This window comes from Delphinus delphis, chromosome 4, assembly GCF_949987515.2.
Source record: "Delphinus delphis chromosome 4, mDelDel1.2, whole genome shotgun sequence".
Classification (NCBI taxonomy): Eukaryota; Metazoa; Chordata; class Mammalia; order Artiodactyla; family Delphinidae; genus Delphinus; species Delphinus delphis.
Genome location: NC_082686.1, coordinates 90,828,198 through 90,853,720, shown reverse-complemented (window position 1 = coordinate 90,853,720; position 25,523 = coordinate 90,828,198). Strand labels below are relative to the sequence as shown.

At 33.4% G+C, this 25,523-nt stretch overlaps 1 protein-coding gene across 3 annotated transcripts in view; it reads left to right on the top strand.

Moving 5' to 3' along the window:
* The window catches only part of NAALADL2 (N-acetylated alpha-linked acidic dipeptidase like 2), a 1,063,610-nt gene that overhangs the window by 833,432 nt on the left and 204,655 nt on the right, over positions 1-25,523 (top strand). For 2 of the 3 annotated variants that reach the window (XM_060011115.1, XM_060011114.1), the window contains one exon: positions 10,079-10,174. The exons of the other annotated variant lie outside the window; for it this stretch is intronic. In XM_060011115.1, the coding sequence (XP_059867098.1) occupies positions 10,079-10,174 (96 nt within the window). The remainder of the gene's footprint in view (positions 1-10,078; positions 10,175-25,523) is intronic. 3 annotated transcript variants of the gene reach the window in all.

The window sequence follows — 25,523 nt, the reverse complement described above, 5'->3', positions numbered from 1 at the left end:
AACTGGGCACTCATTTTTGTCTTGCAATTTCTATAGTATCCTCTCTAATATCTAGCACTGACTGCTAATCTGGCTTGATTTTTGCATTTGAGATGCGGGATTATGGAATGTGAGTAGCAGCAGATTGGAGATGAATTCCAATCCAGGTTGTACCACCTAGTAGCAGAATCTATCTAGTTAGATAATCTCTGAATCTCAGTACTTATTCATAAAATGAGGGTAATGACAACACCACTTTTCTGATCTTAAACAACTGTGGCTATCAAAAAATAATGTATATCAAAGCAACACAGAAAACTTTAAAACATGGAATATATTTGTAAGAAATCATGGGAGTAAGAAGACAACAGCCAAAATTTTAATGATTGTAAATAGCTGTGTAGGAGATGATACAAAAATTACCAACATGATCAATACCTCAGATCCTATTAAAGTGATAAATAGGTGATATTATGGATAATTTTATAACAATATATTTCATAATTTAGATGAAATAGACAAATTATTTGAAAACCAGAACTTACCAAAACTTACACAAGAAGAAGAGAAAGAAAAATCTGTGTGGGATGATAGTAATGTCCCTTATCTAGGAAAGTTGCTTTCCTTTAAGATACAATTTATACACAATAAAATGCACACATTTATGTGTTAAGTTAGATAGGTTTTGACAATTTTATACCTATGTAAACACCTTCCAAACCAGACAACTCCTTGAATTTGTAGCTAATCCACAACTACTACTTAATTAGAACAGTTTCAATGTGTGCCTCACCTCAGGGTTATTTTACAAATGTATAATCCTTCAATTTTATGGTTATTCTTAAAAAAAGGAGAAACAAGAATAAAGTCTGAATTAGAATTGAATCTTGAGGTCTGTTACTAGCAATAACCTTTCCAGGCTTTAGTATAGAGAGCCCATTGAAAACATGAAGATAGTAATTGTAGTGTGGTGAAGTGGTGGTCCCCAAAACAATATGTCACCTGGAACCTGTGAATGGGACCTTATATGGGGAAAGAGTCTGTGTGGATGTAATTAAATTATGGATTTGAGATAAAATCATCCTGAATTATCAGGGTGGGCTTTCAATCCAATGACAAGTATCTCTATCACAGAAGACACACAGAAGACAAGGCCATTTAAAGACAGAGGCAGAGATACGAGTTATGCAGCCACAGTGAAAAAGCTAGAAGAGGCTAGGAAGGAATCACCCCTAAAGTCTCAGGGAACGAATACAGGGGTGCAGGGCCACTGGTGATAAATATGCACAATGAAGAGCCTGTAGGCAGTCAGTTGCTGGTTTCAGAAAAAGGCTGCTGATTTCTCATCTTTCTGTTTTATCAGCTGATACTTTATTATATTTATTTACTTATTTTTTTGGAAGTATGTACTACAGGGCATCACAGCTACAGAGAACTCTGTTTAGGAGTGAATAGAAAAATACAACAATAAATAGTTATATTTATTTTTTCCTTCCTAATGTGAAACTATGCTGCATTGGCCCCTTGCACAGTGTTAGCATGTGTCAGCAAGTTGATGGCTCCTCCCTCTTCTTTTGCTGGAAACAAACACACAAAAAACAAAAGAATTCTCATGGAAGTTTAAGGGATAGAATGTAAAATGAGATGAGTTATCTCTTACAACTCATCTGTAGAGTTTATAACAACTCTTTATAGAGTTAATGTTATGAGATCCTAGAAGTTGCGGGGCTGATAAGTGGGACTTTGGATCAGTCATTTTTTGTCACCTTGTTAATACAACCTTCGCAGGGTTCCTCCCCTGAGCCTGCTCTTTATGCTGGATTGTCATGTGTTATTCTTCTATCCATAATGGCAGCACAGATACGGAAGCATTAGCAAACACTACTCATTGGTTTTACCATATGGAATAATTAATGTTTATTAAGAAAGCTTAATAGGCCATATCTATGCACTTAATCAATTATTTACCATCAAAATATTATTTACCATTAAACTATAAGTAAACTAAAAGCATTTATTATAACAATGCCTTAATTTGTGAAATACTCTGATAAGAGCATCTTTTATTGTTTGATTCTTTGTTGTTGTACCTTAGCTTTCCCTGCCTCCTGATCTGTCTAGAAAGTGTGATGTGAAAAACAAAACAAAATAAAACATAAGCATAGACTATTTAACTAGTGATGCACAGTTTGTATTTATTAATAGGTAAGACAGGCGCACATTCAATGATTAAGGGAGGAAAGAAGGCAAAATAAATAAAACTGATTAGCTTGAAGAAAGTCTAAAATATGAAGACTGGGTCCTATAAAAGTATTGTGTTGGCATGTAAGAACTTCAAGACCAAAAATAAATCATGAATTCGATGGAATAATTCACAAAGGCTAATATTACAATTATTATCCCCATCTCAAAAGTACTTTGCAAGAAAAGGCAAAATGTTTAAGAAACACACACACACAGCTAATTTTTAGTGTTGGTTTTCTAATATTTTTTGACTTTGTAAAAATTATATTTAATCTGAATTTTCCATGTTTTGCTTTGTATATTTGGATTGAATTAAGATTTCTAATATCCAAGTCTCAAATTAGGATGCTAAATAAATATGAATAGAACTATGAAGGTGCCTTGAATATTCTCAATAAAGCCAATGCTATGGACCGTCTTAGAACTTGAAAAAAATAATTGAAATGAAAAACATGAGTGAATTCAGAAAATAATGTCCTGATGTTGTTCTATATTTGACCCTTGGATTGTTACACTTCTATTTGGGCTCCACATCATCTCAGATCTGTTTTACTTTGCATAGTGATGAGAATGTTATGTTTCAAAAATTGTGGATCTAATTACCTTTTTCCTCAGCCCAGCATGTCATGAATGTCAGTGCCATTCAAATCTTGCAAGTGTTTTAATTTCATATATTAAATTTAAGTATTGATGTGTATATTCTCTGATTGCAGAAAGGAGAATATTGCAATGAAGGAAGTGTACATGGAACGTTTTAGATTCAATTTTATTTAGGCTAAGCAGGGAGTCTTTGATTATATCCTTTAAACTGTGCATAGTGTTTATGCCACTTAGAGAGTAGACTAGGACTTGGAGGGAATTGGAACAAGAGGTGAGGGAAATCTTTTCCTACTTAAAGGCAAAAGCACAGGATCTCAGGCTATGAGAAACTTTGGCAGTGAGGAGGAGGTGTGTGGCATAGGAATGAAAGTGTAGGCTGTGGAGTTAGAGAGACTTGGGTTTAAATCTAGCTCTACCACTTACTTATGGTATGATCTTGAGCTACTATCTGAAATTCATTGGTTGTCAGTTCCCCCATTTGTAAAGACAGGGTAATAATAGTTTCTACCTTAATAGTAAGTTTGTGGATTAAATTAGGTGATATGTGTAGAGTGCTTAGCCTAGTATTGGTATATGAAAAAGGCAATTATTATCCTATTCATTCCAGGTCATGCTCATTGGGTGCCAACTGTAAAAAAGAAAGTGCATGCAGACTGTTTTTGTCTAATTCAGCACCCACTAAGCCCACATGGACTAAATATTTTAAACGGTTATTTCTGGAAAAAAATGCAAAGGGTATATTTTAGTATGGTAGTGAGTTAAAGTTTAGTCAACTCAATCCAGTTTAGAGCTGAACTACACATAACCTTTGTTTTTGTTTTTGTGTTTTTTCCTTTCTTCACCTCTGTCTACATACTAGCATTGTCTTCCACCATATTTTTAGCCTTTCTTCGTTTCATCCTTTTTCACCAATGGCTCGTCTACTTACAACTCTGATTTCTGGGTAACTTTAGTGAGCTTTGAATTCCTTTCCTTTAAGACTGTGATCTATTTATTTCCCCCAACTTTTCTGGTATTTTTTAAATCTCTTTTATCTTCTGGATGCTTTCTCTTATATTAAAATATATCCACATTAATCCAGTCTAAAAAACAACAAATAAACTCTTTCTCGATTCTTTTACTCTCTATAGTTAATGATCAATTTTTCTAACTTCTCAGCCTAATCTTAATTTCTAGAGAGAATAATGTAGTTCATAGTTGATGTTTCCTTTCTTCTCTTCACACTTATTCTCTCAACTGATTGCATTGTCTCCTGCATTCATGAATCCACAGAGACCCCTCCAACAAAGAACACCAAGAATCTCTGAAATGCTACTTCTGATGAATAATTTTTATCTTATCGTATTTCTTCACTTCCTTTGAAGCATTGATTATTTATTTCCGAACAGTCTTTACCTTTTTGACTCTCATGAAATCACACTCACCTGGTTATCTTTACATTTCTCTGATGATTTCATCTATAATGTCATTGTGGGTTTTATTTTTATTCTCCCACTCAAATATCAGTGCCATTCAGAGAACTTGTTGTTATTCAGAGTGTCATCTGTGCTATACGCAGTATACTTCTAAGTCTGCATGTAGTCCCCTTTTACATTTTAACTACCATGTATATGCTTTTCAAATTATTGTTATATCTTTAGTCTAGAATTTAGTCTTTAACCAAATTGGTGTTGAATGACATCCCTCATTTTCTGGGGTAACATCACATGGATGTCCCACAAACACATCACCTCCAATTTTATCACTCATTTTATCAAATCTAGAAATACGTGCAATCTTGACCCCTTTTAAAGGTTTCTAACTCCAGTTAATTACTAAGTAGTACCAATTTTATCTCAAGCATTTACCAAACACATCTCCTCCTCTCTGTTTCTACTACCACTGTCCTGGCCTAACTTCTCACTCTTTCTCACTGTATTACTGCAATAGTCTTCTGTCTATACTTCCTGTTTCCATCGTTTCTCTTTTAAATTTATTCCCTACATATGCATCAGTGTGTGCTATCCTGAATACACACTTGAAAATATCACTTGCTCTGTTCAAAACCCTCCAAGGACTTCCTATTACCTACAGAAATGGTTTTCAAACTTTATTTTAACAACTGTAGGTTTTAAAAGAAAAATTTCACATAGAGTTTAATATACAAATACAAATTTTTAGTAATTTAAATTTCAAAACTCTGACTCTTGGTTATATAGAAAAGCAATTCCTAGCAAGTGTGATAAAAATCAAACACCATCCAGTAATAGTGTAGTCCTTTCCTCCTTACTGAGCATTTTGTATGCTCTGTTATTTTGCTTGATCCTGACATGAGCTCTCTGGTGTTAGAAGGGCAAGTATATTTACATTTCAGCTTTATGGAGGATGATACTAAGCTTGAGAGATTAATGACTTACTCAAGGTTGTCTGGCAGTCTTAGACTAATTTAATAAGAAAAGAGTCTCAAGTCTTAAAAAGCTCATGGTATAGTGATAAAAACAGAAATATAACAAAAATGTAATAAACGGTGAGTAAAAAGCAAACACAAGGTGATATGGAAAGACTGACAAGAGAACTATGAATTCTGTTGGGTTGGTGAGGATCGAGGAAAACAGTTCTAGAAAGAAGCCTGATAAACAGATAAAGAAAAAGCATTCCAGGCAGAAGAAGAAATGGCAGAAAGGGACAGAGATAGCAAAGGTAAGGATGAATTCAAGGTTTGGTGAATAGACTGCTGTGACTTAAGCAGTAGCTATATGAAAATAGTGCAAATAAGTTTATGGGAAAGAAAGACTTGTTTAAAGGTGAAAGAAGATAGGTTGGGACTTGTTTGTGAAATATACTAATGAGTTTGGACTTTCCTCTACAGACAATAAGGACCATAGTTTGGGTGAAAGTAATGAGTAACTGGACTATGGCAACAAATAAGAACTTGTAGAGAATTGTCTAAACATATGAATTAGAAAGAAATTGGCTAGTGTAGTTCTGTGGTACCAAGTTTGAAAGAAATGGGAGTCAAGAATGACATAAAATTTCACATTTGGGTAAAATGTAGGTATTATGCTATTATCCAAGGTAAGAAATTAAGGTGACAATGGGGGAACACATGCTCATGATTTGCAACATGAATTAATGTGTCTGAAAGCTCTTGTAGGCAAAAAATGATGAACTGAAAACAGGAACTAAGCCAGAGATAAAGATTTGGGAATTATCAATCTGAATTTGGCCATTGAAGCCAGAAAAGTAGACCAAACCACCTAGGGAGACTGTGATAAGGAGAAGATTAGGTAAACCACCTAGAAACAATAAAGACTCAAAAAAGGAAAAGAGAATCCAGTTATAGGTAGAAAATAATATATGAATGGAGAACCACCAGAGTCAAATCATGGACTTTAGGAAAAAGAGTTGAAAGAAGAAAGGTGTGCTAAATATTGTTAAATGTTACAGAAAGGACAACTAAGTTGAGAGACTGGGGAGACACACTGAATTTTCTTTTTTTTTTTTTTTTTTTTTTTTTTGCGGTACGCGGGCCTCTCACTGCTGTGGCCTCCCCCATTGCGGAGCACAGGCTCTGGACGCGCAGGCCCAGCGGCCATGGCTTATGGGCCCAGCCGCTCCGCGCCATGTGGGATCTTCCCGGACCGGGGCGCGAACCCGCAGTCCTCTGCATCAGCAGGCGGACTCTCATCCACTGCGCCACCAGGGAAGCCCCGAGACACACTGAATTTTAAACTAGATCCTGGATAAACTTTTCTTATCAATATCACTTCTTCTGTGATATTCTCACTATGATCTCCATGTGACATACATACAATATTAAGTTCTGCATATCTTAACTTACTCTTTCATTTCAGTCTATCAATGAATTGTTCTAAACGAAAGTGCTCTCTAAATGGTTAGTGGTGTTTTACTTGCCTCTGTTCATCAACAGGTGGGAGCCATTATCAAACAGCTATCAATCATAGTTAATTTGATAGCAGTGAAAATCTTTTACAAAGCATATATTCTTTTTAATCTTTTCATTATTTTTTATGTCAGGATATATAAATAACTGTTCATAAATGATTATTATTATATTGAAAAGGAATGGTAGTGTCTTAATATTTTCAAACACATTGATGTTAGATTATCGTCCAAATCGCATTAGATTAAGTTCCATGAGATTAAGGACAACATTCTGCATTTAGTTTAGGACCTGGCATACAGTAATTGTCAAATGCATATTCTTTAAATGCTTATAAAAATGAGGCACTAGAAACAAACAATGGGATGAAAGAGATAGTTGAAGCAACCAGAAAGAGAAGGAGATTATATTAGAGAATAAGGCACATATGGATAATTTAATTTAATATGTTCTGTTTTTGAATAATTGAAAGTTCAATAAAAACCTCATTAATTATAACTCCCAATTTCTATTCTTACGGGATCATTCATTTTGAGGCTCGCTGATAGTTTACTTTTGCACTATTTATGAAGTTTTGTTTTGCTAAGTATACTAAACGGATAAAATTATTTCAGCTTTATTTGCAATTACTCATGGGGCAAACTTTTTAAGAACTTCAAGCTTAATTATTAAATGAAAATGAATATGGCAAATTGTCCATGTCATACTTTCACTAAAGTCAATTCAGAGATACCTCTATGCAAATTGTACACTGTTTCCCACAGGATCACACAGAGTCTTTGGATTTCCTTTAGTTCAGCATGATACCGTAATCACTACCCCATCATTACCACCCTCACCATCATTATTATGATATTTATTGTTTTTAGCAACATCATCAATGTTATTAAACATAGTGTCTCCTATGTAGCAGGATTGGACTGTTGACAACATCTCTGTGAAATATATGTTATTCTCCAAGTTTCTTAGATGCTGTAACTAATCCTCTGGAGATTAAGATGCTTAATATGGCACAACTGTTAAGTGGCAAAACCCAAATTTTAACCTATTTCTATGTTGACTGCCCAAAATACCTCCACAAAACTCTGTTGATAAACAAAATTAAGTGTATTAGACCTATTTCAGTAAAGAAGAATACCACCTTGACTGAGTGTATTAGTTTCCTAGGGCTGCCATAACAAAGCACAACAGATTGAGTGACTTAAACAACAGACATGTATTGTCTTAACAGTTCAAGGTGTTACCAGTGTTGGTTTTTCCTGAGGTCTGTGACAGAGAATCAGTTCCAAGCCTCTTGACCAGTTTCTGGTGATTTTGAGGTAATCTTTTGAGTTCTTTGGCTTGTAGACACATCGCTCCAGTCTGTGCCTTCATGTGTGAATGCTTTTCTCCCTGTATACAAATTTGTCTCTAAATTTCCTCTTTTTATAAGGACACCAGTCACATTGTACTGGGGACCAACTCTATTCCAGTATGACCTCATTCTAACTTAGTTATTTATGCAGTGACCTATTTCCAAATAAGATCACATTCTGAGGTACTAAAGGCTAGGATTTCACATATGAATTATTCAACCCATAGCACTGAGTCTTAGTAGTCTCTCAAAATGGGGAGAAATTAGGAAAGGGCATTTATGACATTTTAGGCCTTGGCTGTGTGGTTTTATGGCAGGTCTTAAAAACTGGAATACTGGTTGGAACTGGGCAGTTTCTAAAATTACTTTTAGATTGGTGGTTAAAATGAGGAGAGGAACATAAACAAGTTTTGACAAATAAGCGTTAGTCTTGATAGGTCAGCTATTTGGTTGATTCATGGTCTTATTATCGAAAAGTGCATATATGCTGGAGCAAACAGCTAAATTACTTTTTTTTTAAATCATAGTATTGTTCAAAATAGGGGGTTAAGAGTCTGCTTGATCACAGAATTATTTAATATATGAAGACTTACAATTATGTTGGTTTCATTTCTCATGTGTATGACTTCTGAGTCTCAACTACAGCATCCTAACTTTCTTTCTCACTATTGATATATCCTAATGTAGTCTGTTCTGCTGTTGGATTACTCTAATAAATAGTTCTAATAGAATTCAAATTAAATTTGTTATCCTGTGTGGTCATTGTTGGTGTAGACTTGACTTAATCTATCTTTCCCATGATGATTTTGAAAAATTTACCTATCTATATATCTATCATCTATTTTTCTTTCTTTCTGTATATCTATCACCTGCATAAGTACATATATTCTGTCCCAATCTTATATTTTTTAAGACAAATAAGTTTAGTTACTTCAGGTTTTCAAATGAAAATTATATGTAGATAATAATTGTTTCATAGGATACTTATAGTGTTGATAACTATAAGAGCATTGTTTTAGGTATTGTCTTAGTCCATTTGAGCTGTTATAACAAAGTATCACAGACTGAGTGGCTTGTAAACAACAGGAATTTATTTCTCAAGTTCTGGTGGCTGGAAGTCCAAGATCAGGGTGCCAGCATGGTTAGGTGAGAGCCCTCCTCCAGGTTGCAGAATTCTTATTGTATCCTCACATAAGGGGCTAGGGAGCTCTGTGAGGTCTCTTTTATAGGACACTAATTCCAATTATGAAAACAAAGCCCTGATGACCTAATCACATCCCTAAGGCCCCACCTCCTAATACTGTTACTTTGGAGATTAGGATTTCAGCATATGAATTGGGGGGGGGCATAAATATTCAGACCATAGCAGATAGCTACCTTATCAGCATCCCGTGTCTTCTTGCATCCTGAAATTTATCTGCACCTGCAAGTACAGAATGATTAATTACAATATCTTGATTCATTTCAACCATCTTCACGCTAAGGGTCTGATACAACGTTACAACTTTATTGGCAGCACATAAAGCCATGAGGTCATTCTACTCAAAACATATCCTACTATTGTTTTGAAGTAAGTTTTGCAGTATTTAAAATATTATGCACCCTGTTGCCTAGACTTTTTTTTTATTAAAAACATTCTATTCTACCAGTCTTTAAGCATAAAATTTAATATATAAAATAGAGAAGGGGTTTTAGATATGGGTTTTGCAGTCAAGGTATCTTACTCTACACTGTCTGCATTTGAAAAATAAAAGGGTGAACAGCAAATAATGATCTCTTCTGAGTAAGAAAACATTCTTTGGTAAATACAAATAATGTCAAGTGTTATAGAAGTCTAGTCATTTTAATTTATAAATATTTTGTGACTGGTTAATTATATCAGCAGAATGAAGTCCAACAATCAACAGAAACCTTACAGCAATTTAGAGTCCTTTTTAATCTTTAAAGAAAATCCAATAAGCCCTTGAAAAACAAAATCAATGAAGAGTTTAGAATGTTTATTTTCTGATTTTCCACAGGGTCCAAGTTTTCTCTCTGAAGGCTTTTTCCCTAAACGTGCAACAAAAATTGAAGAAATGGATCCTTTTTTCAAACTTCACGAGACCATTACCAAGGTAGGAGAGGAATGCATTCATGAAAAGATTGAGAAAGTTTTGTTCTTTCTGTTAGTAGAAGGAGGAAAGGAAAATAACCAATCAAGAGAAAAAAAAAAAAAAATATATATATATATATATATATTCATTTAGAGAATATACTAGAGAGGATTTCACGTACCTTCTACTATTTTACTAAGGAGTAAAGATGATAAGCAACTCAATCAAGATCATACAGACCAATAACTGATGATTTGTATTAAAAAATCAATTATTTTTTAATTGAAGTACAGTTGTGCAATATTTTGTACATTACAGGTATACAATAGTGATTCACAATTTTTAAAGGTTATACTCCATTTACGGTTATTATAAAATATAAGCTATATTCCTTGTATTGTACTATATATCCTGGTAGCTTATTTTATACATAATAGTTGTACCTCTTACTCCCATGCCCTTTTATTTCTCCTCCCTGTCCCCTCTCCCCACTGGTAACCACTAGTTTGTTCTCTATATCTGTGAGCCTGCTTCTTTTTTGTTATATTCACTAGTTTGTTGTGTTTTTTAGATTCCACATTGTTGTTTGTGGTACTTTATTGTTGCAGTAAAAAAAAAAAAAGGCTCTTTTTCTTAAAGAAAAAGCTAGACTGAATTTACAATAATTGCTTTTATTCGATGATGCTCATACCTATTTTTATGGTATATACTTGGCTGTGAGTTTATAGAATGAAGAAAATTAAATCCTACAGTATGGAGCAAATAAGTTTAATGTTCTGAGATCATATGACATTATGTGAATTTTTACATTTACCAACAATTGATTTAACCAGTCATAACCAGTCTTTGGGGGATAGAGTTTGTACAGAATATTGGCATTTCAGTACACTTAAAATAATCCATATTTATGTATGCTTAGTTGAAAGATTGAATCATTCTTAAATCTTCTTAGTGAAATTTTACAAGGCTATTTTTCTGCTTTAGAAAGAGGAATTGTGGTAAAATAACTGAACTCAATGAGTGGCAATGGAATGAGCTCAGAATACAAAAACTAAAATTTTAGGTCTACCCTCACGTTTAAGAGATGTGTACGTTTATTTTTTTCTGAACTTTTAAAATAAGTAGAGTTTGGACCATATTTTACGTAAAATTCTCCTAAGCTCAAGATTTCTGAACTTAAACTACATTTATAGCTCTTTCCTTTCCAGTCTAATCTAGTTCCTTGATTTAGTTTTGAATATATCCATTCTCTGATCATTATTCATTCTTATTTGGATATAGTAAAATAGACGTGGCCCCCAAATAATAACTCCTTAGCATTTGAAATCTTAACTGTACTCCTGATGTGCAAAGAAAGGGGGGGGGAGAGAGAGAGAGAGAGAGAGAGAGAGGGAGGGAGGGAGGGGGAGAGAGAGAGAAAGAAATACAAATCTGATACCTATATCTATATCTATCTATCTATCTATATATCTATTTGAGTATATATATCTATATACATTTGGATGAGGATGTGTGTGTGTTTATATGTATGTGTATGTATATATATATTTGTTCAAATGTTATGGACACTTAGAGCCTAGGTTTATATACTTATTTTTTTTTTTTTTTTTTTTTTTTTTTGCGGTCCGCGGGCCTCTCACTGTTGTGGCCTCTCCCGTTGCGGAGCACAGACTCCGGACGCGCAGGCTCAGCGGCCATGGCTCATGGGCCCAGCCGCTCCGTGGCATGTGGGATCTTCCTGGACCGGGGCACGAACCCATGTCCCCTGCATCGGCAGGCGGAATCTCAACCACTGCGCCACCAGGGAAGCCCTATATACTTATTTTTAAGTAAAGCATTATAGGATTTTTAGGGCAATGAAAGAATAATACTTTCTCCAATTTTTCTGCTTTTCTCTGTGGATCGGGAAATTCATGGATTTTTATAGAAGGGGCAGTTTGAGAACATATTGATATCAGGTATATAATGAGAAGATAATGTCTAGCACATGAAATTCCTAGCCAGAGAAAATTCTAAGGTTTTGATTTTAAAGGTATAAACACTCACTGATTCTTGCTACATGAGGCCTCGGCCATCCTACAACTCCTGAGAGAATGTTGGGAAGCAAGAATGGATGGGTCAGAGGGAGTAGGGGAGCATAGAATATGGCCTGACACATAAATATGAGATCAGTACTTAGTGTGAAACAGAAAATAAGAGGCCATTTGAACGAAGACACAAATTTATGCACAGATATTGGTACAATTTCTACATGTATTTTCAAATATATTTCTCGTGTAAGCAGATGTTTAACCCATTAAATGGATGGTGGAAAGAATTCTATGTGTATGAAAAATTAAAATCTAAAGTGCAGAAGCAGGTGTTCTATGACATTTTTAAATGATGGCATGTATTTACCTAATGTTGATACTGTTTCCCCAGTCATCACATTACCTGTGGTAACCACTCGTGTTGTAGACTCAGGCCAAGGGAAGAAATTGTGCTTCAGAAGTTCAGTCTTATTTCACCAATATAGGAACTTGTTGAACCATAAAAAAAAAAAAAAAGTGTTTAATAGATACTTTGTTTTAAAATCAGATTTTCTTTGATCAACAACAAAGTGAAAGTATAAATATAGAGGGGTTGACCAGAGCACAAAACTAGGAAATATGGATTTTAGTTCTATCTTGACTCCCAACTTGTTATATTATTTAGTAGAACTTTATTTTCTACATCAAAAAATGGTACAGTCATAATGGATTTTCTCACTAGGATTCGCTGAGATTGAAAAGATGGTGTGTACATTTTCTCTGGAAATGCAATATATATATAATTGAGTATAATTATTGACACATTAAAGAATACTAGTGCTAATGTCTTCAAAATAGGCCCCTACTTGAATTTTCTACATTTAGCTTTTACTTTAAAGAAAAGAGAGGAAAAAAATACCAACTTAGATATGAAAGCATATAACTAAATTAATTAATTAAATACTGAGAATATAGTGATAAGTTAACGTGTATAAATGGAGTATAAAATTTAATTTGTGAAGGGTTGAGGTCTTTAGAATATTTTGTTTCAGTAGGGATAATAGTGGTATTATCACAGTATATCACATGTTTATTATAATCCACATAGCAGTGTGATATTATAGAAATAGTGCTGGATTTTGAATAGAAAGATATAGATAGGTTTAAATTCTGTCACTGTCAATTATGAAAATGATATGAAATATGAAGAACACTTCGTAAAATGATAACGCACAGTTATTATTGCTATTATTATCAATACTAAAACATTTTCAAGAAATCAGAAACAATGGAAATACTGAAGATACTATTCCTTATTTTCCCAATAAAAGTTTAAACTTGATACACAACACTATAACACAATCATATATTTAATGTTATCTAATTAAATACAAAAATATACATCTTATAGAAAGGTTCATATAATACAATCTGTTGTTTTTTCCAAATTAATAACTGCATTCTAGACCTTTGTTATATACCACAAATATAATTTATGTCAAATTAAATTACAATTTCTAAGCATTAAAAATTTAATAATTTTTCATTAGTGCTTTTCTGAATTAAAAATAAAAATAAATAAACCACACTTATACATGGGATGTGAGCTGTGAGTTGAATCCTAGTAAGTAGTTTTCCAATGTTGTCCTATAGTTCCTTTTTTAAAAAAAAATGTTTTACAAAGTTTGAATTTATCTTGGCATTTGTCTCTTTGATATAAAGCATGAAACCAAGAAAGTAATGAATAAGTCTCAATATTGATGCCAAAATGTGTAATTTATCATGGATTCAGGGACAGTCAGGTGGTACAGTATAAAGCTGCTGAAGGGTTGCACCTTACATCGATGTCGAAGATGTTTTCTTCAATTACCTTAAATTACCTTAAAATTACCTTAAAAAATAGCATTTTTTAAAAAAATTGTCATAGAGACCAAACTAATTCTTCCAAAGACTAAACATGAATGAAATACCAATATAAATCTTAGCTGCTTAATCCTTTAATAAATGAATAAAATCACCATGGATTCATGTTTTGAAATAGGCTTATTTCTCCTTCTACACCTAGGAATTTTCTCATTATATTTCTAAATCATCAGCATTGAGCTCATAAATTGTTATTAGATATCTAAGCATTCTAGTAGCCTACTATAAGCCAAGGATGAAGCAAAACACTTGAAATAAAAAACAATTAACATACAGGAGTGGGTCCAAGGTAAGCAATTCATTTCAATATAACATACTAAAAGAGATGATAGTAATATGGGCAACGTATGGGAGGGAAGAGGATGAAGATTTTACCTCTATGAGACTTGAAGAATTCACCAGAGAGGAGATGCTTGAGGAATTTAAGAATTTGAACTTTATCTTAATATCAGTGAATTTCCCTTGAGAGTTCCTTAAAGAGTAGGTTGTTGGTAGTAGTGTGCAAGATATGATGATGTGTAGTTTAGAAAAGAGAAGATAGATTTAAGAGATATTTCTAGCACTGGATATGTACAGGATATATGATTTCCTGGATATGGAACATGAAGCAGAATGAATAGTAAAGGATCATTTGAATAATTCTATCTTGGACAAAGTTGATATTATTGAATTAACTACATTAGGGGCTGGCCTGAAGAAAGTGATAATGAATTTGACGATGGATATGTGGAATTTTGTTTACTATAGTGCATCTAGGCAGATATGTCAAGGAAGCAGTTGGGTACATGAGGTTAGAGCTCAGGAAGAAGTAGGATCTAGAAATGCTTTATCTGATATAATAACCACTAGTCACATGTGGATTTAAATTAAATTAAAAATTAATTAAATGAAATTAGAATTTCATTTTCTCCATCTCATTAGCTACAATCCACATGCTTAGTAATCACATATGGGTAGTGACTACTGCACTGAATAGCATACATTATGGAACATTTTCGTCATCACTAATGATAGAGATGATGTTACCCTGACAGCATTCATGATGAGGACAAAAAGAAAAATGGAGAGGACAAACAATCCAGGGTAGAGTGTTTCATTAAATCTACAGGATGATGCTATTCTAAGAAGGAGAAATGTTCAAAAGCATATCCACACACCACCTTGCACCCATTAGGATGGCTAATATCAAAAGATAAAACAAAGCAGAAAATAACAAGTGTTGGTGAGGATTTGGAGAAATTGGAACCCTCATGAACTGTTGGTGGGAATATAAGATAGTAGTGCTGCTGTGGAAAACAACATGGCAGTTCCTCAAAAAATTAAAAATAGAGTTACCACATGATCCACCAATTCCACTTCTGGGTATATACCCCAAAGAATTGAAAGTGGCATCTTGAAGAGATATTTGTACACCCATATTGATAGTAGCATTATTCACAATAGCTAAAATGTGGAGACCACCCAAGTGTCCATAGATGGATGAATGGATAAGCAAAATGTGGTGTGTACATACAACAGAATATGATTCAACCTCTAAAAGATAGGAAACTCTGACATTTGCTACAACATGGATAAACCTTGAGGACACTATGCTAAGTGAAATAAGCCAGTCTCCAAAAGAAAAATACTGTATGATTCCACTTACATGAGATTCCTAGGATAAGTCATAATCACAGAGACAGAAAGCAGAATGGTGGTTGCCAGGAGTGAGGGGGAGAAGAGAGTGGGGAGTTGACTCTTTAATGGGTATAGAGTTTCAGCTTTAAAAGGTGAAAACAGATATGGAGATGGATAGTGGTGATGATTATACATTATGAATGTATTTAATATCACTGAACTGTACACTTAAAAGTAGTTAAGATGGTAAATTTTAAGTCATGTGTGTTTTACCACATTTTTTTTTAATTGGAAAAAATTATATTCACCCAATCAACTGCTCATTTACTATAACTTTTGAAGCAAGTATTTGGAAATTTAAAATTGTTTTTCTCTTCATTTATGCCTGCTCCTCAGTTCTCTTCTATTTTCCATAAATAGCTTCACCCAGCTTGGTACCCCTTTCTCTGATCTACTTGTCTATGATGTAATGTCCTGTATTTATTTTATGTGTTTTGGGATTTAATATATTTTATTATCATTTTCTTGCTAAAAGTTTGCCATAATAGACATTCAATAAATAAATAAATGCAGCTATGTTTAGAAGGAAAGAACTTTAAAATCAAATGTGAATATAGAGCATTTGGGGTGGCAGAGAAAAGGTACTATATTATTGAATTAATAGTATTTTTCCTCTGGAACCCCAAATGCTCAATATTATATTTTAAAACCTCTGAGTATGAATTGTACATCCAGTAAAACAAAAAATACCTTGTACATGTGGTACCATGGAAACCAGCAAATGACCTAATTCTGCTTGTGAGCTTCCTCCAGAAATATCAGTTTATTAGTCCTTTCATTGTTTTTCCCACCTTATAAAAAAATGGTTCTTTTATTTTTAATTAGTATAGGATATGCAATATTAGTATTTTTATTAGTATATGGTTTTAAAAATATTCTTAAATGGATATACATTTCTTTTTTTTCTTACATAATGTCAAAATAGAGACCTTTTACTAAAATTATTTGGACATTACAGTATCGCAAAGAGAAAGCAGTAGGAATAATATAATATTTATTTCCGTTATATATATGGAGAAAGTATCAGACTCAGATTACATTGCAGAGTAAGGCAGCATTTGTGTATAGCCTAGAAATCAAGGCTAATAATTCTTACATAGTTTATATTCTATCAATATAGTTGTATTTGCCCTTACTTATAGCTACAAGTTTTAACTCAGTTTTGCAGTGGTGCTGACAAAGGCTAATGATGGTGTCCTCAGTGATGAAAAACATTTAAATAATTGTAACTTTTAACCATTTCAGTTAATATTAATTGCATTTGGCTGCCAATCTTCATTTAGAAATGATTAACCAGCATCACTTTAATTAATGGAGTCATATTCTGCTAATATATTATTTTAAAAACATGACTTGTGAAATATGAATCTGCAGTTACCTCTAAATGTCACTATTAAAACATGTTTGTACCAGTTGTTATATTAAGATTCTTATAGCATGGTAACTGAAAACTTAAAAGAACCTACTCATAACTCCAGAATGGAGAGGCAGACTAAAATACAGAATGATTTTCCTTCTTTTGAGATGTCATTCTCAGCTATAGTTTAAAAATGTAGCTCAGTTGCCTTGTATGAAGTAAGAGGAAAGGGATGAGACCAAATATCTTTTACTCTTTTTCCTGAATTTCAAAGGCATGTTGTGTTCATGAGCTAATAGAATTTCTGGTGCAGTTCTTTAAATGCGTAGAAAACCTGGCTATGATTTCTAATCTGAATGAGCAAATCTGCTTGTCTTCCAAGTATCTCTAATGTTGATGTATTGTTTGGATAAAATATGAGAATATTGTATTCTACTTAGTAAAGCAAGCAAAATGATATTCTTTAATCCTGTTTATGTGTACATTTGAGGTTATTCTGAAGCTGCGGATTTAAAGCTTTTGTTTTTATTTTTAAAAACACTTTGGAAATTTTTTCTGCTATATCAAATTATTGTTACTAGATACAAAATGTCTCCATAGAGATCTACACTCTATGTGTTCATGACATGAGCTAAACCAGAAAACATCTCAAATATGTATTTTCAATGCAGAGACTGTACTTTGTAATAAAGAATTTTGGTTGGAGCTACTCAAGGGAGATGATAGGATATTAAAACCAACCTCTTATGCTTTGAAAGGGAAATATTACAGGTGTGTATTTTCTTTATAAATGTATAATTAAACTCAATATCTTCATTTACTAAAATTGGAGAGTGCACTGATTATATTTCTTCTTGCCTAGAGAGGTTTGGTTTATGGTGTTTCATTATACTGTACAAATATTATAGCTTCTAAAGGCATGCCTTCTACTATCAGTTTATCTTTTTTGTTTTTATTACTCAAAAGCAAATTATCACACAATATAAGCTTGTCAAAATTTGACTCCCTTTTTAAAGAGAAGTTATTCATCAAAGTAGATATTCTGCTACAACATATTAAAGGAGTTATTATTGTATATTAAGGTAGGAATAAGTAGAAAAACTGTTATTTTCTGAACATATATTTTTCTTTTATATATATATGTAAAAGCTGATTTTGGCATGTGTTTATTACAGAATATAATTATAATAGTAATATAAATCAGAATAAGAAGCTCTGTGATCACCTGTAAATAATATGACAGTCTTTTAAAGACAGCCTACTTCAGGAAGTTTTTATATCGAATTCAAGAAGCAGTAGCCTCATAAAGTAACTTTTTTTGATGGTAACTGAATTTTGTATGCGCTAAATACAAGTCCTTCTTATTTCAGAGATCTATTCATAAGTAGAAAGTGAATTTGAATGTTGATTTCTGCATTTTTTTCTCACTTTGAATGAGAGAGTCTTTGCCTTTTCATACCATTCTCAGATAACATCATTCTCAAAGGTCTGTAGAAGTACAGAGGCAAAGGGCAGGGTAGTCAATGGATAACAGATTAGCTCTAGGTAGGCAGGTCAAATGTCCTTCCAAAACGTACTGTTGAAACAAAACCTCTGTATAATAAAAATAATTAAAATCCCCAGGCAGTAACCACTTACTAAAAAAATATCTAATATAACACAACAAACCAGAAGACGCTGAGCAGTCTATTGGAGTCTGTTATAATGAACTTTGATCATGATACTTAAATGTCCTGGGAAGTACCCACTGACCCCATGGGTGACAATAATAAAAGATCCCCTCACGCGTGCATGTGCACGCGCACACGCGCGCACATACACAGTGCGGTATTAACTGATCAACGATACGGTCTTTCAGTGCTAGTTGCTCTCAGTATTATTTCTTGGAAAGCACTGAATTATATCAATATATGTATGTATGTACGTATACCTTCTTTTCCAGGGAAGAATGAATGTCTACTGTATTTTTTAAAATAATCTTTGAACCTGTAAATTCTGCTGTTGGTGTGATATAGAAAATATTCAAAATTGCCATTTTTTTTTAGCATCCAGTATAGTCATCATTTGATTATCCAGTGTCTCTCTTGAAGAGTTCACAATAATTGGTATTTTAGGATAGAATGAATGTATTCCAAAAATATGAATATTTTTATGACATTGAATTGAATTTCAGAAACTGAGCAAGAATTAGATTTGAAGAAATCAACAAATTTTTGTTTGAAAGGCATTATGATAGGAGAACAATATTTACTTTGACTCAGTTAGGTTTTATTTATTAATATGTCAATTAAATTTTACAAAATCAAGGTTTAGGACTTCATTACATTTGAAATTACAGTGGCCTTGAATCACTTAGTGAAGGTTCAAATAGTAATATTTCTGCATTCTAAAATAAAATAATAATGAACGATCATAATTATGTTCCCGAGTCATTAAGAAAAAGAATCGTGATCTGTATAGTTACTGACTTCCAAGAAAACAGGAGAGAGGGTAATCCATTTTAAAGACATTTCCTTCAAAACTGAAAAAGGTACATATCAGAACAATTTTGTTTGCTATTAGTAAAGACCCATGTGCAAATGTTTAATAGAAATAAAGGAATTCTATTTTTCTCATGCAAGTGAAATGTCTAGGAGATTCATGCTTCACGAGGAGCTCAAACACAGATCTACTTATCTGTTATCCTTTCAGCTCTGCCTTTCTCTCTGCTGGACTTTTTACTAGTGGAATTCCTCCATGGTACAAAAATGCTGACAGCAGTTTCTGGAATCATACCTGTACATAATTCTGTCAAAGCAGGAGAGGATCTCTTTTCTCAGGACAGCAATGATGCTAGAAAGCCCCAGCAACCAAAAAAAAAAAAAAAAAAAAAATCATATTCTGAATTGATCTTATGCTTATTTTGAATCATTTCTTGTGAATAGGGTAATAACTATGCTGACTGGATTACACCAGGTTTACATAAACTGATCACCATGGAAAAGGGGTTAAAGTTACCCTGATTAGTTTAGACATCATTCTTTCCCTTGGAACTGGAGTCAATCCCATTCACAATATGTGGCAGCAGCAAAACAGCATAAATTAGAGTAGCAATAGTGTTTCAGAGACAACCACTAAATCTGCTAACAGTTGCAACAATGTTTTTGTCTACAAATGAGTAAGAATCAGTATTTTGGAAAAGGCAAAATCAGTGCTAAGCAGTGGAAGCATTTCTGTTTACAGGTTGCTATTACTCTGGTATGTCTAGTCATTGTAACCACCTGAAAGGGAACAGGCGATGGGAAAAAAAAAAGAGTGAAATATAGATGGGAAGTATTCACAAAATGAGTTTGGTTACTGCATTTCCTCCCAGTTTCACTGCATCCTATGAAGTATTAAATGGACTTAAAAGAGTAAGAAAACTTGCTGTATTCATGAAGCAAATCTCTTTTTCTGCCCCCTTGGTAGACATCCAAAGGTAATCATCATATTTACGCTGAAACTCAGCGTTATTCTTAATATATCACTTTAGACAGCCAGTATGAATTCACTGGATTTGACATATGAGATAAACCTATTGGCCAACCTGTATCCTAAAATACTCATCAGTTATGACCTGAGGTGATTGACCCTTAGAAACTTCAAGGAATCACTGATTTAAGAAGCCCCACTGTGAGGACCTCTGTAAGCCTATGGACTAATTAAAGTAACCAAAAGCAACTAATTTTTTGGATGGTAACTTATATTCAAAAGATGAGGCACTAATAACTATTTCAAGATAGAATCCCTTCCTGCCCCTTAAGGGGTGATATTCTTGTCAATGTTAGAAACATCTGAATGTATGCCTCTGTGTATAGCAGGGTATTTCTGTGTTTCATTTTATTGCTGACCCAAGAACTTCATGTTTAAAAGATTTTGTTTACTAAACAAGTGGTAATTAATTCATTTACAGTTATCACTATTTCTCCAGTTCAACATTGATCCAGATTTCAGCAAATACTCCAGATTGCCAATGAAATAAAATAAGCATACAGCTATTGAGATACTATACACTCTAGGGGTTGTTCATTTTGGCTGTTGGCATTTATTCATTTCCCGATTTGATTTCTCATGTCTCAGTCTAAGAGATGTTTGTATTTGATATAAGGCATGGCTATCAGTGATCAGCCTACTGAATAAAACTGTAGAATTCTTGTTTCAGCAATAGTTTACAAGAGTCTCTGTAAAGCCTAAAATTTCTCCTTGTCATTTTTGGCCAAAGCAAAGATACTGACATTCAATTTAGCAGTTAAGTATACATTTTTTACTAAGTGCTTGAAATATTAGTAACAATGCATTATATAGACTTAGGGATTGAAATATTAGAGATGCATATTTAAGCGCCTATGGAGATATTACATTAATTGTCATTTGATAAGCCTGTATTAACAACAAGTTTAGTATGTAAAGGATGGAGGAAGAGTATAAGAAAAATGTGGGACATTGGAATAAACAGTGACATTGAGAAGATGGTAAAGTGTACTAGACAACTTCAGAACACAAGGCAAATGTAAAAAAAAAGTTCGTAAAATACATGAATGAACAGAGCATTTGTATAATTAGTGTAAGTTTCATTATTATCTCAAATAATGAGAAATTTGATCTAAATACAAGAAATTTATTAACAAAATATTAATCACAACTCCTAAGTGCCACCCAATTTATATGCTATAAAGACATTTGTATGATCCAAGTAACTAATTCCCAGAGCAATGAAAAGGAAAGATGGAATTTGTGATTTCTTTTCACCTTTTCTTACCCTGCTTACTTCCTCAGCAAAGAGCCAGATAAAAGATTTAGATACTCTTAATGAAATTGTTCACAGTTATTTTATTCATATCCTTCAGAGCCCTCCTAGGGACAATCAAGCTGCCACTTTCGGGAGATTTTCCTGATTTCAATGAGTTCATTATAAAATCAAGTTGTTTGGCTCCAATTTGTTTTTGGAAATGTGGTCACTGTGCCTCAGGACCTTGTGTCTAAAGTTTTACGGGTTGCCACGAGATGGCTGTATTCTCTCAATTGGCAACATGAATTACAGAGATAGAGATTCTCTAAGTACTCTTAGAGATCCAAGTGCATGAGTTTTGTATATAGCTACTTTTATAATTACATTCAAAATATTTTACTTTACAATAAATTATGTAAGTATTTTCAAGAAACCTAGACAGATTAATAAAAGCATATTATTTGGAGAAATTTAACAAGAATGAGAACCTAGGCATATATGTGGCATTCAGTTATTTTTCTAAGGAGTCCATCAAAACAAACCCCCTAACTGAAAATATGATAAAATATTCACCATGTCAATCTCTAACATATAGGCAGTTTTGTAGTGAGTTACAGTTGTTTGTGCATTTATCTTATTTTCACTAATAGATTACAATTTCTAAAGTGCAATTTATCCCTTCTGGCCCATTTTTGAATGTACCATAACATCTAACCTAACCTAGTGGCTTTCACTAATCAGTCATATTAGTGACTTGTTAAAGGTTTGATTAAATAACTAGAATCTCTTTTTCTCTGAAGATCTATTCTTTAGCAGGTACTCTACCCCCTATTTCAGCTATATCGTAAAGCATCATGTCTGCACTAATGCATTGGGAGTTGGGGGTCACAGTTAAGTAAGAGAATTAAGCCCTGTGTGGAACTTCTCTCTCAAAACGCTTGGGCCTGTAGACTCCTTCACCTGTTCAAACTGACTTAAGTCATCAAACTGGCTTTTGCTCACATCAGTTTTTGCAAGAGTACTACTCTTAAAAAAGTGATCTATTTTTTTAAACACAGAAAGAATGGAGACCATTTTTTGTTGTTGATAAACTGAATTGTTTTCTCCATGCATAATTTATCTTTGTTTTTTTTTTTTAAAAAATTCACTTCTTGGGTATTTTTAAGTCCTCTCTATTTAAGATCTTGAATATGAACATTTTCTGAGGCTCACAGTGGTTGTTTAAAAACTCCTGCTTTGGAAGAATGAGACTAAGGAAGACCAAGTAATTATGATCATATCTGCTTTGATTAATAATTTTGGCTAATCCAGACTAGTGATAACCCAGTGGGTGGAGGGTATGAAGGCAGATGGATATGCCAGAATGACTACACTAAATGACTGTGAACATGGAACCAAATAAATGTATAAACAAGCGACTGATGAGAATCTTAGAAAGCAGAGTTATTTCAGAATAGAAAAAAATGTCATTTTTATGTCAGATAACTTGGGGAAATAATGAAAGCATTTTAAAACAAGGAAAGAAAGTTATAGGTTTTTGGAACAATACGGGCTTTATTGAACCTCTCTAGGTGACATTTCTTCTTTCAGTCAACTAGTAGGACTCATTTTTCATGTAGATTACCCATAGATGCACAATAAAAAATGATTAATATATTATTATTTAAAAAGTGACAGACTGCAAATTATGTGTAAAAGCAACATAAGGATGAGAGAAAGTGCTAATTATATTAATTTATCAGCACTCTTAATTGTGAAGCAATGCAACCATTCAGTGTTGCTTTATCCCTCTCATGTTAAAACCTCAAATGAGAATAAGACTATTATTGTTCATTATACATGTATTCTCATAATAAGTTTATGGAGTAGACAGGCTTCTCATTCTTCTCTTCTTCATTCAGTGTACCATAAATATTATTCTCATTATACAGGGAAGAAATCTGAGTGTCAGAGAGACTGAGTAACTTGATGAGATGTGAATAGACCACACATGGTTGATTCAAATTTCCAGAGAGCATCATCATTTCACTTTTCAGTGCTTTCTTCATACATAGCTACAACAAATAGAAACAGTTTCTCTATTCATAATAGTATTCAATATCTTACCTATAATTCATTTGAAGAATAGATTCATCCTCTCATGCATTCAGTGTTGAATAAGTATGTATGCATACTTTGCTCTAATGATAATGCAGTGTTCAATAAGATGTGTGTTTGAGTATGTGTGTATGTGTGTGTGTGTGTGTGTGTGTATATATATATATATATATATGTTTTTTGTTATCACAGAATTTAAAATCTAATGGGAAATATAGACAACCAGAAAAACATTATAGACAACCAAAAAAAATATAGACAACCAGAAAAACATTGAAAAATGTTCAATATGATTTAATTAGTGTTATGATAAGGGATGTGTAAGGAGCTTTGACAGTGCATTAAAAGACGCTTAAGCAGGAACAGAGAGAGAGCCAACACATAGATGCATCTAGTTAGCCATTTTAATAGGCAACTGTTTTCTTATTCCATGCCACTGACAGAAAAGTCATATGAAAGTGTGGGGAAAGCATTTAACCCTCATTGGTCAAAAATTTAAACCCAAGACTTTTCTGACTTCCTCTCCTAGTTCTGCTCCAGCTCCACTGGACTCTTTACTATTCTTCAAACATAGCAGGCATGTGCCTTCTTCAGGGCTGCCTTTGTCTAGAAGACTCTCCTCTTGAGTATCGATGTGGCTCACTCGTATGCTTCCTTCAGATCTCCATTTAAATGTTGCTTTGTCTCTGAGGCCTTTCCCAGGTACTGTATAAAAGAGCACCCTCCCTCATCCCTATCTTCTCACCCAGCTTTTTCTTCAAAGCCCTTTCTTTGTCTGACTTACAATTCTTTCTTCCTTTCTCTTTTTCCTTCCCTCCCTAGTTTAACCATTATAATTTTTTGTCTTCCCTCCATTAGAATGTAGTTCCCTAGGAGCAGGGACTAGGCTTGTTTTGTTTCCTGCTTTATCTCCAGGTCTGTTTATTTGTTGAATGAATGACTAAAAAGCAATTTGCAGCGTAGCAGGGGAATAAACTAAAACAATGTGATTGCTTTCTCTCTGTACAAGTTTTCCCATCCACACCAACAGTGACTTAGTGATATTTCATGTGAAAGATGGACAAAGGTAACAGGTCACTTCCTTACCAGTTTCATTTTTATTTCTCAAAGTATACAGATATACATTCTGATTCCACACCTGACATAAGCACTCTCCTCCCAAGCTAAAACTCTCTACTTACAGCTATTTTGTAGATTAAAAATTATTGTAAATTAAGTTGCTTGAGAAAATATAAAAATATATATTCTCACAATAAGTCCAAGTTAAGCATTAATACACTTCTTTTTTCAAATGCCAGATTACTGGTTACCAATACATGCCATTAGAATGAAATGAAACAAAATTTAATTTTTATTTTTTCATTGTAAAATATATGCACAAAAGAGAGTATTCATCATATGTACATCTTAGAGGATGATCAGAAAGTAAACCCCCACATAACCACCAGCCATCCTGGTTAAGCAATAGAATAATGCCAGTCTCTTCCTAGGTGTCCCTTTTCAATCTTTCTAGGAGAGTGGTTCACTCGAACCATTATGCATGTTTTTTTTTTGAGAATC